Source organism: Rhamphochromis longiceps, linkage group LG20 (assembly GCF_057381845.1).
Source record: "Rhamphochromis longiceps isolate RC_006_pf linkage group LG20, R_longiceps_female_GT1.1, whole genome shotgun sequence".
Taxonomy (NCBI): domain Eukaryota; kingdom Metazoa; phylum Chordata; class Actinopteri; order Cichliformes; family Cichlidae; genus Rhamphochromis; species Rhamphochromis longiceps.
This window is the reverse complement of record NC_140576.1, coordinates 35,341,179-35,356,054: the sequence shown is the minus strand read 5'-3', so window position 1 is coordinate 35,356,054 and position 14,876 is coordinate 35,341,179. Positions and strand designations below refer to the sequence as shown.

The 14,876-nt window shown below is 40.8% G+C and overlaps 1 protein-coding gene across 2 annotated transcripts; it reads left to right on the top strand.

Annotated features, from left to right (window-relative positions):
• The first annotated feature begins 902 nt into the window (after nt 1-902).
• LOC146645831 (uncharacterized) lies at nt 903-12,432 on the top strand. Of its 2 annotated transcripts, none has more exons than XM_085394702.1 (5): nt 903-1,034; nt 6,724-6,851; nt 8,836-8,942; nt 9,031-9,252; nt 11,580-12,432. In XM_085394702.1, exons 2-5 carry the CDS (start codon nt 6,799-6,801, stop codon nt 11,858-11,860), a joined length of 663 nt encoding a protein of 220 aa, XP_085250828.1. In that variant the 5' UTR covers nt 903-1,034; nt 6,724-6,798; the 3' UTR covers nt 11,861-12,432. The 2 variants fall into 2 exon arrangements, with proteins under 2 accessions (XP_085250828.1, XP_085250827.1); XM_085394701.1 differs by having other exon boundaries at nt 8,808-8,942.
• The last annotated feature ends 2,444 nt before the right edge of the window (nt 12,433-14,876 follow it).

Sequence of the window (14,876 nt, the reverse complement as noted above, 5' to 3'; positions counted from 1 at the left end):
CAGAGCAGGCTGTACCTGCTGCGGAGACTCAGGTCGTTTGGAGTGGAGGGCCCACTCCTGAAGACCTTCTATGACTCTGTTGTGGCTTCTGCTATCTTTTATGGTGTGGTCTGCTGGGGCGGCAGCATCTCTGCTGGGGACAGGAAGAGACTGAACAGGGTGATCCGAAGGGCCAGCTCTGTTCTAGGATGCCCTCTGGACCCAGTGGAGGTGGTGAGTGACAGGAGAATGGCGGCTAAGCTGTCATCCCTGTTGGACAACATCTCCCACCCCATGCAGCAGACTGTGACAGCACTGAGCAGCTCCTTCAGTGGGAGACTGCGGCACCCACGGTGTGGGACGGAGAGATTTCGCAGGTCTTTCCTCCCCACTGCTGTCAGACTCCATAATAAAGACTTTAACTGATCAAGCACACACATCCATACATATGCAATAATACTAAGTGCAATAATCCTTTCTGTCATCGTTGTATTTTTACTCAGTTGTATATAGTATTTGTATTCTATTTTTATCTTATTGTATATTTATTTTATTTTATTCTATTCTGTACAGTTGTGTACTGTATTTATTCTTATTGTATTCTAATTTTTGCCTCATAACTTTTGCACTGTCCACTTCCTGCTGTGACAAAACAAATTTCCCACGTGTGGGACTAATAAAGGTTATCTTATCTTATCTTATCTTATCTTATCTTATAATTTTATATTATTCTGAACATTTTCCCCAGGTCATCTGCTGATCGTGGGAGCTCTTCATTTCTACAGAGCTTCTGGAAAATAATACAGAGTTAAACAGGGGCCCAGCAGCTGACTGCTGCCCCAGTGACCCTGAAGAGGAGAAGCCAGCCCTGCTGCGTGTGTGTGTGTTTGTGTGTGTGTGTGTGCTTTTAAAGGAAGCGGAGGAGGCGGTGGTCTTCACACACATGTGAACGCTGCACACAGAAAGACAGCGAAGTGTTTATTCAGACGCGGGACGACATAACTGACGAAAGAAAGAAAGAAAAAAGAAAGAAAAAAGAAAGAAGGAAGCTGCAGGTGAGAAACTTCTCTTTATTTGTCTGTTTTCTCTCTGCGATTAAGTAACTTCCAGGATTTGATATTTAATAGTTTTTTAAGGTGTTTTAAAGACACCTGCATTTCACTGAAGTGTGTAATAATAACAAGATGGATACGTAAATTTATTTAACATCTCAAACTGAGAAATCATTTGAAAAAACGGGAAATAAAATATCTTAAACAGCTGAGTAAAGCTGTTGTTTTCCTGATGTACATCACAAATTAAACAGCGAATACATCATTAAGGCAAAACAGAGGCTGGCTTTGGGCTCTTTATGTGTATGAATGTTTGCAGCGTTCAGGTGACGCCTCCTGCAGACTCACCTGAAACATAACTGTACCTGAAGCTGGGAGCTAGCATGAACTCATACTGACGTAATCCATGATTATTAACCTTCAGGTGATACTAGAGCAACTAAAGTGACTGTGGTCATCGATGTCTCCACTATATTATACAGGTATATCATTGTAAAGGCTCTTTAAAAGTGTTTCTCATGCCCATATAAGTTTCCTTCATCTATGACAGACGCTCTGAAAAATTTCTGAAATGTTGTTTATCGCAGTTTTTCGACTCATTTCCACGAGCTGAGCTGCTTTTATCGTCACTCTGGGTCTTGGTGTGTTAGCCATGGTTCACTGCAGAACATCACAGTGTTCTGATTAGAGGTGGAAAAGTAAACTCAAAGCTTATAAGGTTTTTTGTTTTTTTTTAACAGATTTCACATAACCTATCTGTATCCTTGCCACACGATTGGCCACATTTCTGTAAAGACATCTGTAACAAGTTGTGGGAGAATTTGAATCCAGCTCTCAAAGGGTTGATGATTTTGGATTACACTCACCGCTGTTACGCCGTGATGTTTAAAGGATGTATGTCATCAGAGAGTTTCAACTTCGGTGTTTCTTTCATCGAGCTCTGATGTGAAACTGTGAGCAGCCAGCGTGAGATCATGTTGTTGTGCTTGGATGGGTGGTGCAGTGGTTGGCCTCACAGCATTAAGGTCCTGGGTTAAAAACCAGCAGCTGGGGCCTTCTTCTCGTGTCTGTGTGGCTTCCTCCCTCAGACACGCGTTCTATTAACTGGTGAATCTAAACTGGCCGCAGGTTTTAACGTGAGGGGAAGGATTGTCTGTCTCTTGGTGTTAAACTGCCGACCTGTCCAGGGTGTATACCTGCTCGCTCTGTGACAGCTGGGACAGGCTCCAAGAGGTGAAGAAAGTAGATGGGTGGATGTTTATATTACAGATATTATGATACTGTAAATATTTGTGTGATTGTTCTCTTGGTATCTGGTTGCAGAGTTTCCACCTCCTTACAGTCATAAGGAGTTTCACTGATATTCATTTAACCACAATAATTGTGAGGTGAGAGTCTGATGCTGTCTCCAGCCTCGTCGCTGATCATGCAGTCTTTTGATTATTAGCAGAGCGGGACTTTCCCACCGTCCTTGGAGAGCCACATTCATATTCACATCATGGCTGGACTGAAGGCTTTTAAGCACCCAGTGCGTGCCTGGATCACTGAGTTACAGACCACTGCACATGGATGTTTCTCACACACACACACACACACACACACACACACACACACACACACACACACACACACACACACACACACACACACACACACACACACACACACAAGCTCGAAATCATTACAGAGAGCGCTGGAGCTCATGGGAAAATCAGAGAAAACCCACAAAAAGTCTAAAAATATCTGCTGATAAATGATGCCACTCAAGCTTATTTAAGATGCTTTTTATAAGGTTAATATTCTGTTTGATGCTAGTGTCCTTTTCCCATCTCTCACTCTTCTCCTCCTCCTCCTCTGTCTTATCCTCGCCTCTTTTTTCTCCTTTTGTAACACAAAAAGTAAAAAACAAATTACAGGTGTAGGATTTGCCTTGAAGAGAAAATTCTGCCATTGTTTCTCAAAGATTTGTTTTTTTCTGTGCAATAAAAAATAAGATAAAAGCTCATAAATAAATAGAATAGAATTTATTTTGAACATGTAAATATAAAATAACAAGAAAAACAAAACAAAGACATCCAGTTGTCATGAATATCTCTATATCCAAACAATGTTTGTGCTCATAAAGGAGCAGGATGAAGTTTACACCTGTCTGTTTCTACGTCCTTATTTCAGATTCTATAATTTGTAAATTAATGAGTTCGACATATTTTCCCAATACACATGTTTAACTACATACAAGCCTACACTCATATACACTACACACATAAAACTATTTAAGTTCACAAACCAAAACAACAAACAACATTTTTACGTTGCTAAACACCCTGTGGTCAACACCCCAATAAATCTCTGTGCCTCGTGAAAATAACCTCTTTTATATTTGTCAGAGGTGGGACCAAGTCATTGTTTTGCAAGTCTCAAGTAAGTCTCAAGTCTTTATCCTCAAGTCTCAAGTCAAGTCTCAAGTAATGTCAGGCAAGTCAGAGTCGAGTCTCAAGTCACTGGTGTAAAAGTCCGAGTCAAGTCACAAGTCTGAAACTTTGAATTTCAAGTCCTTTCGAGTCTTTAAAAAAAACAAACGAAAAAATAATGTTGCAGTTATGCTAAATGTAAATATTAGACCATGTAATTTTAAAATCTGTGTTTTTCTCAACACATTGTGAAATTGCACCTCTTTAAAATGCAGCTCAATTAAACCTAGCTCCAAGAATAATTTTCACCGACAGTTCTGAGATAAGCTGCATGTTATTCTTGGATGCGGTTGTAGGACCAGCTTTAAAATCGCATGACAAAAATATCATACACATTAAAAAAAACTGTATCACCAACGTAGCCTGGAAAACATTTGCTAGTTAGATGAAGTCAGCTATCTCATCGTAGCATATTTATATGCATATTTATAATTATACGGTTCTTGGAGTGAGTGCACACACTCATGAAGTTTAGTAACTTCCGGTCACTGCAACAAGCCCAGGTACAGTTTACCGACGGATGGGTGCAGGACCTTGAAACGCACCGTGTAGAACGAAAGACCATCGTACGTATCATAAGTTTACCAGTCTCACAAATCGTCGTCATAAATACACATTCGTTAACCGTTTATTAATAGGACCTTTGAGCTCAACGGTAATTAATTAGTAGTGGAAATAATTTCTGGTAGCATCACAGAAATGTAGCAGTGACAATAATACTGTATGCTGTAATCGTACTGGGCAATTAGTGATACAAAAAACCTGTTTTATCCTGTGAATAAAAGTATATGTTTTTGTCAGTGTACCATAATAACAGAAGCGAAACGCAATATTGTGTCAGGATAATTCACTATTTATGCACAATAAATAAAGGAGCATAGCGCGACAATTTCTGTTCAGCGCCAGACTTGCTTGTAACCTATATCACCAATTATGTTAAGAAAAATGACGCATTAACTACAACAGCAGACTGACCTTCGTGTAAATGCTTGGAGCAGACTAACCTGTGAGCTGGAGTGTTCTAGGACGTTATATTTGATCTTTGAATGGCTGCAATCCAGTCGCGTCTTTGTTACTTCGGAAACATGGCTCGAACAATTTCTCTTCAACGACGTAATCCGATAACAACCGATCTCTTTACCCGTCGGCTTCCCGTGGCTGTCATGCGACCGGCTATTGCAGTTAATAATACAACAGCTTCTTGACATTTTTGTGTTTCTTTTTATCGCTGTGTGACTGATTTTAATTGAAAGCCTGCGTGCGCTAGTACCGCTTGCCACGAGTTCCCAGAATCCTTTGCGGTTCTACCCGTGAATGACGTCACATTTTCAATCTCTATATAATATGCATGTTAAATTTTATATTTGGGGTAAAATATCAAGTCTTTTCAAGTAAACCGGTTCAAGTCCAATTCAAGTCCCAAGTCACTGGTGTAAAAGTCCAAGTCAAGTCACAAGTCTTAGAACATTTTTTCAAGTCAAGTCTAAAGTCATAAAATTAATGACTCGAGTCTGACTCGAGTCCAAGTCATGTGACTCGAGTCCACACCTCTGATATTTGTTTTATATGGCGTTGTATCTATGCGACAAATACCTTAATTTTGAACATGTAACTCTCGCCTTGATCTATATCAATGAAGACGAGGCTTCAACAGAGCATAGAGCAGCTGATTTACTCTTTAAGACATCCCCTCTTACAGCAGGAATCTTAATCCCTTCACATCCAACTCACTTTTTTTCTATAAAAAGACTAAAAGCTCGGCAGCATTTAGACTTTTATGGTGAAAACAGTGTTTAGAAAGCCGGAAGACATTCAAGAAGCTTGTGATGGCAGGAAAGGTCAGCTCTCCCAGTAAAGCTGCTGTGGCAAAGTTGAAACTGCTGGGATGGTGACGCTGGTTTAAAACCAGGTACGGGATCAAATTCAAAGTACACCCGGGGAAATCAGCTGATTTTTAATTTTGTTTGTGTGTATTTGTTTGTTTTTTCACGTTTGTTGAAGGCATTCAAACTTTTACCTTCATAAAGTTGCAGCCCGAGGAGAGAGGCCACTGCAAAGACTCCTGGGATGTTTCACGTTGATGTTAAAGTGTTAACTTACGGGGTCAATGCCCATATTGTGGTTATGTTGTGTTGTTGTTCATTTATGATGTGAACTGCGGTGTTTTCTTGCTTCTGGTTAGGTTGAATGTGTCCACCATGTCTGAGGCTGTGGCAATTAATGACCTCTGGTCACTTTTCCTGCTTCTTCATACTGCTAACACACCTGCAATCTTGGAGGTTGAGTAGAGTAGAAAACACAGGAGTTTGAAATGCAGACTGAAATCTCTGTGTCACATTTTGTTTTTCTTGTTGAGTTCGTCACAATATTTTTTAAAAATTTGCAATATAGGCCATGAAAGTACACAGAGATTTTTTTAGCTCTCAAGATCTGTTTTTGAGCACCAGTATCATGGAACTAATCATAGTTTCACCAGAAAAAACAGTTTAATGTCTGTGACATGGAGGAACACACAACAGTTATTATAGTTTAACTGAAACTAAACTAACAACTAATATTTTCAATATTAGACCTGAAAAATGTTTGAACTAACTGAAACTTAACTAAATTAAAAATAATTAGACAAAACAAGTATGCTAACAAGAAATTCTACCCTGGATGTTTGATAGTTGTTTTGCTGATAATTCACTGGGGAAAATCTCTAAAAGTGCGTTCTGGGTACATTTTAAAGGCCTGTCTCACCAAAAATAAGCCGTAGCAAACGAAACGTCTCCTTCTTCCCAACTCCTTTATGCCGGGGTCGTCCCTCATGTGCTTAAAAATGAAAGTCAACCAGGAAGAATAACACAAATTAATAAGCTTTTAAAGTTTCCCTTTCCTTACAGGTACTTTCACTCCCTGTAACTCTGAATACGTCCCTAGTATGGATGTGAACATTTCCATGACCTCAATAAATATTATTGTACAAAAAAATCGTCTAAGTGGAACTTTGGGAACTATTCTCAGATTTTATTTATTTAAATGAAATTAATTGGCAGCAGAGTTTTAAAGGATAGAAAAGACTCAGTTGAGTCGAAATGAGGAGCAAAATCCAGTTCAAATCTGTATTTAAATGCTTCCACATTCAGTTATCTGTCTAAATTTCTGTTCAGTGCTGTTAATGAAATTCTCCCTGATCAAATTAGTCACAATTATTCTCTATGCTTTATTTTCTCTGACAGGATGGATGTGACATCACATTCTACTGCATCTAACGCCACTGAAGGCGGCGAAAACAAGTCGGAAAACCAGTCAGAATGCATCGTGATCCAACCGACAGCCAACGGGACGCTCCCGCATCACAGCACAGGTGAGACAATTAGAAGGTCTGATGAGGTGAGACAGGATGAACTCAGGGGCAGAGACGGATGTGTAAACATTAGAAAGTCCCAGATAACTTTAGAAAAAAGAAAAAGAAAAAACTGCAGCAAGACAGAAACCATTAAGAGACACAAACAGGAAGAGATCTGAGCCATGTGGTGAAGAGAGACCGTGGCATGTCTCAGACAATGGCAGGAAAAATTGGCAACGAGCAGTGGGAAGAAAACAAAAGAAAACTGATCACAAATAAAACCTGAAGGACACTGTTTACCAGCTGGATGACCGGGTGGGAAGTATTCAAGAGCAGCGGTCCCCAACCCCCGGGCCTCGGACCGGTACCGGTCCGTGAGTCGTTTGGTACCGGGCCACGAGAGTTGAGGCTCAGGTGTCAAATGTATAGTTTTCAGGGTTTTTATCGGTTTTCAGCGTTATTTTGTTATTGTTTTTATCATTTACTCGGTTTTATTGGTCTTTTCACGTGTGTTATGAATAAATCTTCTTTTTTTCGGTACCGGTACTAGTTTTATTTTGTTGTTTTTATCCGCAACACCTTAAAGGCCGGTCCATGAAATATTGTCGGGCATAAACCGGTCCGTGGCGCAAAAAAGGTTGGGGACCGCTGTTCAAGAGAGTTACCTCGAATCTGAAATGTCTAATCACAGCTATAAGAGGGTACACTGAAGCCAGTGTGGAGAGCCAAAACGACAAAGGCCTTGTCAGGATGGCTCCAAAAGCAACTCTACTGCAAAAATAAACATTTTACAGCCTCAACAAAATGCATTTTGGTCTGTTTTTAAAAAACAGCTAAAAATTCATCTTTTTAAACTTGCTTTTGGTTGATTTTGATTTTTAGGTTTTAGCTCCTGTGAAGCACTTTGTGATTTTTATCTTGAAAGGTGCTATATAAATAAAATTTTACTTACTTTTTACTTACCCCTAGTTTTGAAACAGCTGTATGGGGTTTAGTTTTCTTACAGCACCACCGTGTGAATTTTACTGTTTTACTTTTGTCCATGACGCGCTTACCTTCAGGGTCATACTTCACATGAAGACCAAAATAGTTCCAAACGCCAGATCTGAATGAGGGTGCAGGAGGTTCAATTTCGGGTAGAGTTGAGGCAGTTGCCATGTTGTAACGAGCTTAGCTTCTGTCTTGCTAGCTTGCGCTGCGCTCAGTGGATCTGCACTCGACAGTGCAGCCTAGGCGGAGTAGTCGAACGCAGATCCACTGAGCGCTCAACACAGACAGCATCGTCAGAAGAAACATGGCAGTAGCTAACAGTAGCTAACACTAACAGTGACGCCTCAAAAAAGGGGTCCAAATACCACCGAATGACATCACAGCAGCTACTTTCATCTTTCATATACAGTTTGTGCAAGCATCCAGCTGTCAGCTGCTGAATGTGTGTGACTGTGTGTGTGGGCGGGGCTTAAGTGGGTGTCTGTAACCTCAGTGTAGCAGAGAGTTTTCAGACTACCTCCATGTTTCTAATGGCATCACAGAGCCTCTTAAACTCTGACCTGAGGTCAGTTTAAGAGCTTCCGTCTGGATACGCATCCTGTCTGAGAGGACTTCCTGTTTCAGAACGCCGCTGCTCTACTTTTCGCCCTGAGATGAGACTTAGAGGCTGGGTTTCCTCCCACTCAATAAGTTTGACACATAAACAAACCAAAAAGGTCAGTTTCCCCAAAATTCTCCAAACAAGAAATTCCTAAAAGAGCAGCCATATGAAGGTTTTCTGGTGCTTCGGTCTGAGTGGTTTACAAACAAGAACAGATTCTTGTTAGAGACACAGCTGACTGAAGAGGTTTGCAGCAGGATCAATAAGGAGAAACACCAGGCTGAACTAATGTAAAGACTTCCTGTGAATCAAAGGTTAAGGTAAAACAGTCCGCCCTCTCACCTACACCCAGCTCACCTGGAACCGCTTGTTTCTTCCTGCAGATGAAGCTCCTCCCCCTGCCTCTCATAGGTCAGACCCTGACAGCAGTGATGACTGTTCGACAGATGGCTCCTCCACCAATGACGTCTCTCGTCTCCTGCCCGCTCAGCCCTCATTGTCACCGTGGAAACAGAAAGGTGAGTAATTGTATCTGACCGAGTGTGATGTGGCTCAGTTTGACGTCTTCTGTGATGTCACCCGTGATGTCATGTCTCTGTTTCTCAGGTGTGGACAGCTCATCGTCAACATCCCCTCCCCCCGTCTGCACTCCTCCATCTTCCTCCATGAAATCTCCTCCTCCTCCACCTGCCTCTCGGTCGTCCACCTCTAACAGACATCATCATCATCACCACCATCAGAGCACCAAGCAGAAGCGTTTATCCTCCACTAAAAGCCAAGCCTCCTCCAAGACAGACGCCACCCACATTAAGGAGGTCGCTGGAGATGGTGAGACAATCAGCTTTATAGTTTTATCGTTGTGATATGTATCCGATAATCATTTTTTTAAAAGGCTTTAAAAGAAGGAACTACCTACAGGCTGCAGAGCTCATTACAGCCAGCCTGCAGCCCTGATGGTCCTCAGACAATCAGAGCCGTAAGTCCTCTTCGTGAAAAGGGTCCTTTAGTTCATCCACTCCCTAAAACATGCTGTGTTGTGCCTCCTCCTTTTTTATCTTCTATTATCTTATTAGTACACTGCCCATGAACAGATGTAACAGTATTTATAGCACAAAAAATAAAGGAAAAAATCCTCTTTAAATTAAAAGCATGTTAATGTTGGGACGGTCTCCCTGGAGTGTTCGGTTTCTCTGAAGTATGGTGGTACAGATGTTCAGCCACTGGTTTGTGGACCATTTTGCAACTTTGGGTTTGGTGGTCATTGTCCTAGTTTTTATAACCAGAATTAATTGTATCTGGATGAAATTGGCAGGTGAAATGTAGCTCTCTTTTTTTAAGTCGAGCTTTTGAAAGTAGGACTTATTAGAATGTAGGTTATGGCATTAAAGCAGGGGTGGGGAACTCCAGGCCTCAAGGATCGGTGTCCTGCAGGTTTTAGATATCACCCTGGATCAATGAGATGCAATGAGAGGCATAGTTCGTTACCAGTTCTCTGAAAAACACAAGACATGTTGAGGAGGTAGTTTTAGCCATTTAAATCAGCTGTGTTGGATCAAGGACACATCTAAAACCTGCAGGACACCGGCCCTTGACACCTGGAGTCCTCATGCATTTCCCCCAGAAAGCCAGAAGAAGAGCATAAGCATCACAGGTATTGGCAGTTTTTTTACTGTCTGAAGTTCTTTGCCTAAAGGACCAAAATCAGATCAAAGAGTAACACATACTAGTGGTTTTTCCACTGCCCTATGATGACAGTGCACAGCTGGTGGTGCAGATGTTTAAACTTTAAGCCAACAGAACCAAAGAGCAGCTTCATGGCTAACATGTTTACTCCTTCTTAATCTTCCAAATCGAGATCTTGTTTTATTTCATGATAAATTCATAAAGTTGTTTTGTTGGAATGAAAATACATTTGGCTTGATGCGTAAGGAAGAATGCAATTTTTGAAACATACTTTTTATGATAGTTTTAATGAGTAGCACATTAAACTACTGCCAGATTAACAGGAAGGGCTGCTGAAGAGTCTTTGTAGGACAATAACCGTTCCAAACTGCTGCTGTGAGCCGACCTTTGCGCTCTAAATGTGATGGAACAAAAACAGATCACATATCAGAAAAATGAAAACACTCCCATCTCTGTGTTTATCAGCCGTGCACCTCCAGCATGGAGGTTTGCTTATCTCTGCAGAGCACGCACGGGCCGATGAACCCTCCTGCTCCTCCCAGCATCAGGCGCTCTGCTTTCTACCAACCGACTAATTCAATTACACTTATTTTCTGTCACCTGTATACAATTACAATGTTCATTCAATGTGACAGTTATTCGAGGATATAAAGGATAAATGTGTCATGCTTGGTATAAAGGAGGTATCGAGAAAAGCCATTTAAAAAGCCAATTTAACCAGGTCAAACTACATTAAAGGCACATGGGAACAATGGTTAAATAAAGAGACGATTTAACAAAGAAAAGGGGAAAAACTACTAAATACAGAGAGGTTTGATTGGGTAATTCGACACAGGTGGAACTAATTAAGGTGCCGCAAACAATCTTGAAAGGAAGAAAAGCAGGAAATAAAACCAGAATAGGACACATGAGGAAACTCAACTTTAAAGTGAAACAGGAAATGAACAAAACACATAAATCTAACACAGAAACATGAAGATAAAAGGCAGCAGAAACTACAAATATCAAGGGCAACTACAAAACTAGCTAATATAGTAGGAACTGTGACAAGATAGGGATTATGTTGACTTTTGATTCAATTCAGTTCAATTCAATTGAGGTTTATTTATAGTGCCAAATAACAACAACGGTCACCTTAAGATCCTTTATATTGTAAAGACCCTGCAATACTACAGAGAAAACCCCAAAACTCAGCCCAGCCCCTGTGAGCAAGCACTTGGAAATCGTGGGAAGGAAAAGCTCCCTTCTAAGAGGAGGAAACCTTGGGCAGAACCAGGATCAGGGAGAGGCGGCCATCTGGCACAGCTACTCTACTAGAATTCAAGAATGAGAATGCCGAGCACGAAAGGAGTATTAGAGGTCATTTGAAAGAAAACGTTGAAGTTTAAATTAAAAAAAAAAAAAGGTAACTGCTAACTGATCACCTCAGTGACTGGTCACCTGACTTCCTATCCAATCGGTTGTCTTTACAGACTGTTGCGCTCACTGTCTCCTCGCCTGTCTCTTCTGCGAGCTGCTGTCCATGTGTTCGGCTGTGGGGGACTGTCTGGTGTGTGGAATGGGCGGGGCCGGGTGCTGCGACGCTGCGGCTGGCGGTTGCTGCTGCTGCTGCATGGAGGCCGCAGGGGAGGCAGCCTGCACCGAGGAGGCGTGTCAGGCAGTGTTGGATTGTGGGATAATTGAAAATTGCTGCGGCTCATCCGACTGCTTGGAGATCTGTTTAGAGTGCTGCTCCATCTGCTTCCCAACATAGAGCAGCCAATCAGAGAAGGACTACAAAATGATGTCAAGGTGTGCTAATGATGTGGACTCCAGCACACTTCACTGACCAGGAGGCCGATTACAGACTGCACTTAACTTTGCCACAGCTGGTTTTGTCTGGTTTGGTTCTCCAAGTCTACAGGAAAAAAAGATTATTTTGAGTTTTGAAAAGACACAAGTGCCTCTAAAAACACATGATCACCTCAGGCATCCTACGACTCCACAGACAATCACAGATAAACTGACAGAAAAGCAATCTTCAACGATTCTGAATAATAGTTTAGGACATTTGTCTGATACCAGAATGTTAAATGGGAATATCTGACAGCTTCTCATGACAGTAAACTCCACATCCGAGCATTTTGTACTGTTGAATGACAGCCAGGTGGACTAATCACACACCCTGCTCATGATTTGTCCTGTGTTACATTGTCACAGCTCCTGGGCTTGCTTAGGTAAATGATTTCTAACCTTTATCAGAGTTACAGTAGTTTTACATTCTCTGAATTTTGTTTTCCTGCTGAGCTGTTGAACACTGCACAAATAAAACTGAGAGTTTCTAAAGCCAGTCCCATCGTGTCTCTGATTGACAGCTCAGCGGGGGGGAGCAGGGCCGGGTGGAGCAGGAAGTAACTCCTGTGGGGACAGGAAGCGGGTGTGTTTGTCAAAGCAGCGTGCCAGGACGTCCAAACAGGAAGCAGGAAATCACTGGAGAGACAATGGTACCTGACCTCTGACACCCGGGACAGGCCAACATCAAAGAGAGATACATGCACACGTTTGTCCGTTTGTCCTAGTGAGCACTGTGATCAACGTACCGCTTTCCCCGGCCCCTGAACCAGAACGTGGATCTAATCTGACCCTTTAGACAGCCTCTGGAGCTCTGACCCACACTTTTCAAAGAGTGTCCCCATTTTCCAAAATGTCCTCACAGCATTTGACCCGGATCATTTTTCCCACAATGGTAGTTAAACCAGAATAAACACATGGTAACCAAAACATTTGTGACATTTTCCCACAGACTGCTTCTAGATTCAAACATATCAGTGTTTTTTTCACTGGTAGGTTGATCCACATTTGCTGCTGTCAAATCCACATGTTTATATAAATCAGGACCTGGAGCCAGATTTATATAAACATGTGGATTTGAGTTTAATTAAACTCAAATAAATTTTAATGTAGGTTATAAAATTAAAGGTTAACTGTTTTATCTTTACTTTTTGTTTCACCTCAAACATTCAGCATTTTTATATAAGTAGGTTTTTGGCTTTGTAATAGCCTGCTCGTAAAACTATAATAATCAAGATGCATTAGTTTGCTTGACTAAATGATTTGATGGTGAATCAATTTTATATTCTTGTGGAAATTTGTATTTTACAATTCAATTCAATTCAATAAAACTTTATTGATCCTGAAGGTTGACCCCGAAGGAACTTGGGACATGCTTCAATATTATCCAGAGCATTTTCAGGGACAGTAAATTTAACACAAGTCATTTATTTAAATATTTAAGGCCAGTGAACAAATATTCCTGCATTTATGAATTTTTGATTGCTTCTTTATCCACATTACACTAAATCCCTACAGCCACTCTTGTGGGTGGTGGAACCACAGGAGAGCTGGCCTCAACTGGCCTCCAACCCACTCCACTGAGGTCTTGTGAATCACACTTCATCTGGATGAGGAGGCTGAGGCAAATCTAGGACTTGAGAGTTTATGTATCATGCCTCCTATGATTTCCTGTGAAATCATTGTGCAGGGAGAAGTTTAAGTACAATTTTACTTCCGGGACATTTTTGTAATGGAGGGTTTTTTTTGTTTTGTTTTGTTAACAATGCTATTATAGAAATTTTACTTCATTAAAGCTCCTGAGTACCTCTTGAATAATTCTTCCAATTTCCTGGCATATAAATGGATGTTTGTTATGGACTTACATAGACTGGAATGATGTTGTTTTGTTAATCAGCAGAATGGCTCCCCCTGCTGGACATGAACAGTGTGACTCCTGTCTGGTCTAAGTGTTAGATGCTGTAAAGAGACTGTGTTTTTCTCTACATATTACTTTATTGTAACAATTAGCAGCTTTCAGAACACTTGCACACCTTTTGCTCAGAGTTTTCTAGATTATTTAAAACAATTATATTATTACTAGTCTTTACAAAGTTATAAATGTTGTGAGATTTCTTGTACAAAAAGAACTTTTTTGCAGTAAGTGAGCAAACACAACACAGAATGAGACAAACTTCTGTTTAATGATTTATTTCTCTATAAAAGTTGGCATGTGAACCTTGATGGATCTATAAAACAAACTGTTAACTGAGAATAAACAATGACAAACTATATGGTTGTAAACATATGATAAACATAAATGACATAAACATAGATTTAAAAAACAGCAATCCCTTTATGCAAGAATCACCTGATCCTCATAACTGAACACCTGACTCTGCTGATCATTATTCAGGTATTAAATCTCATTTCTAGCTGGATACAGACAGGTTTTCTCTGGCTTACACCTAATGCAACATTCAGAGATAATTGGTATCGCAACAATAGTTATCAGCTTTCTTCGTTACATCAGCCTTTCTTTATCAAACCGTGAGCACAGTAACGCGTTTGGCGCGTCATTCAGCACCAATCAAGCGACACTGCCTTCTTCTGTGAAGAAGAACGGGTCACAGAGAGCTGTGAAGGATCTGACAAAACTTTAGAGTGGCTCTCTAAATAAAACCAGAGAGGCATGCTGTCGAATACTGCTAATCTGGTTCCTTCCTGTGAATATACTGTTTATCTATCTGCCAGAAATCGCTTTGACCAAATGTAAGTGCAGTTCACTTCATTTATTAAACATTCTCTGAGATAAACACCAACAGGACTGCAAAATTACCCTGGCAGAAAATCAGGACCAAGCATAAAAACATATTTGTATATTTCCTGTATCAATAACTGAATGCAAGTAGGTTCATACAGTCTGTGTTACTGTAACTTGCATTGCTAACAATCCATAA

Bases quoted from the DNA above. Each gene is read 5' to 3' on its own strand.
- LOC146645831 (XM_085394701.1), top strand. From the start codon at position 6,725: ATGGATGTGACATCACATTCTACTGCATCTAACGCCACTGAAGGCGGC. The intron at 6,852-8,807 runs GTGAGACAATTA...TTCTTCCTGCAG, and splicing joins GCTCCCGCATCACAGCACAG to ATGAAGCTCCTCCCCCTGCC. The intron at 8,943-9,030 runs GTGAGTAATTGT...TCTGTTTCTCAG, and splicing joins GTCACCGTGGAAACAGAAAG to GTGTGGACAGCTCATCGTCA.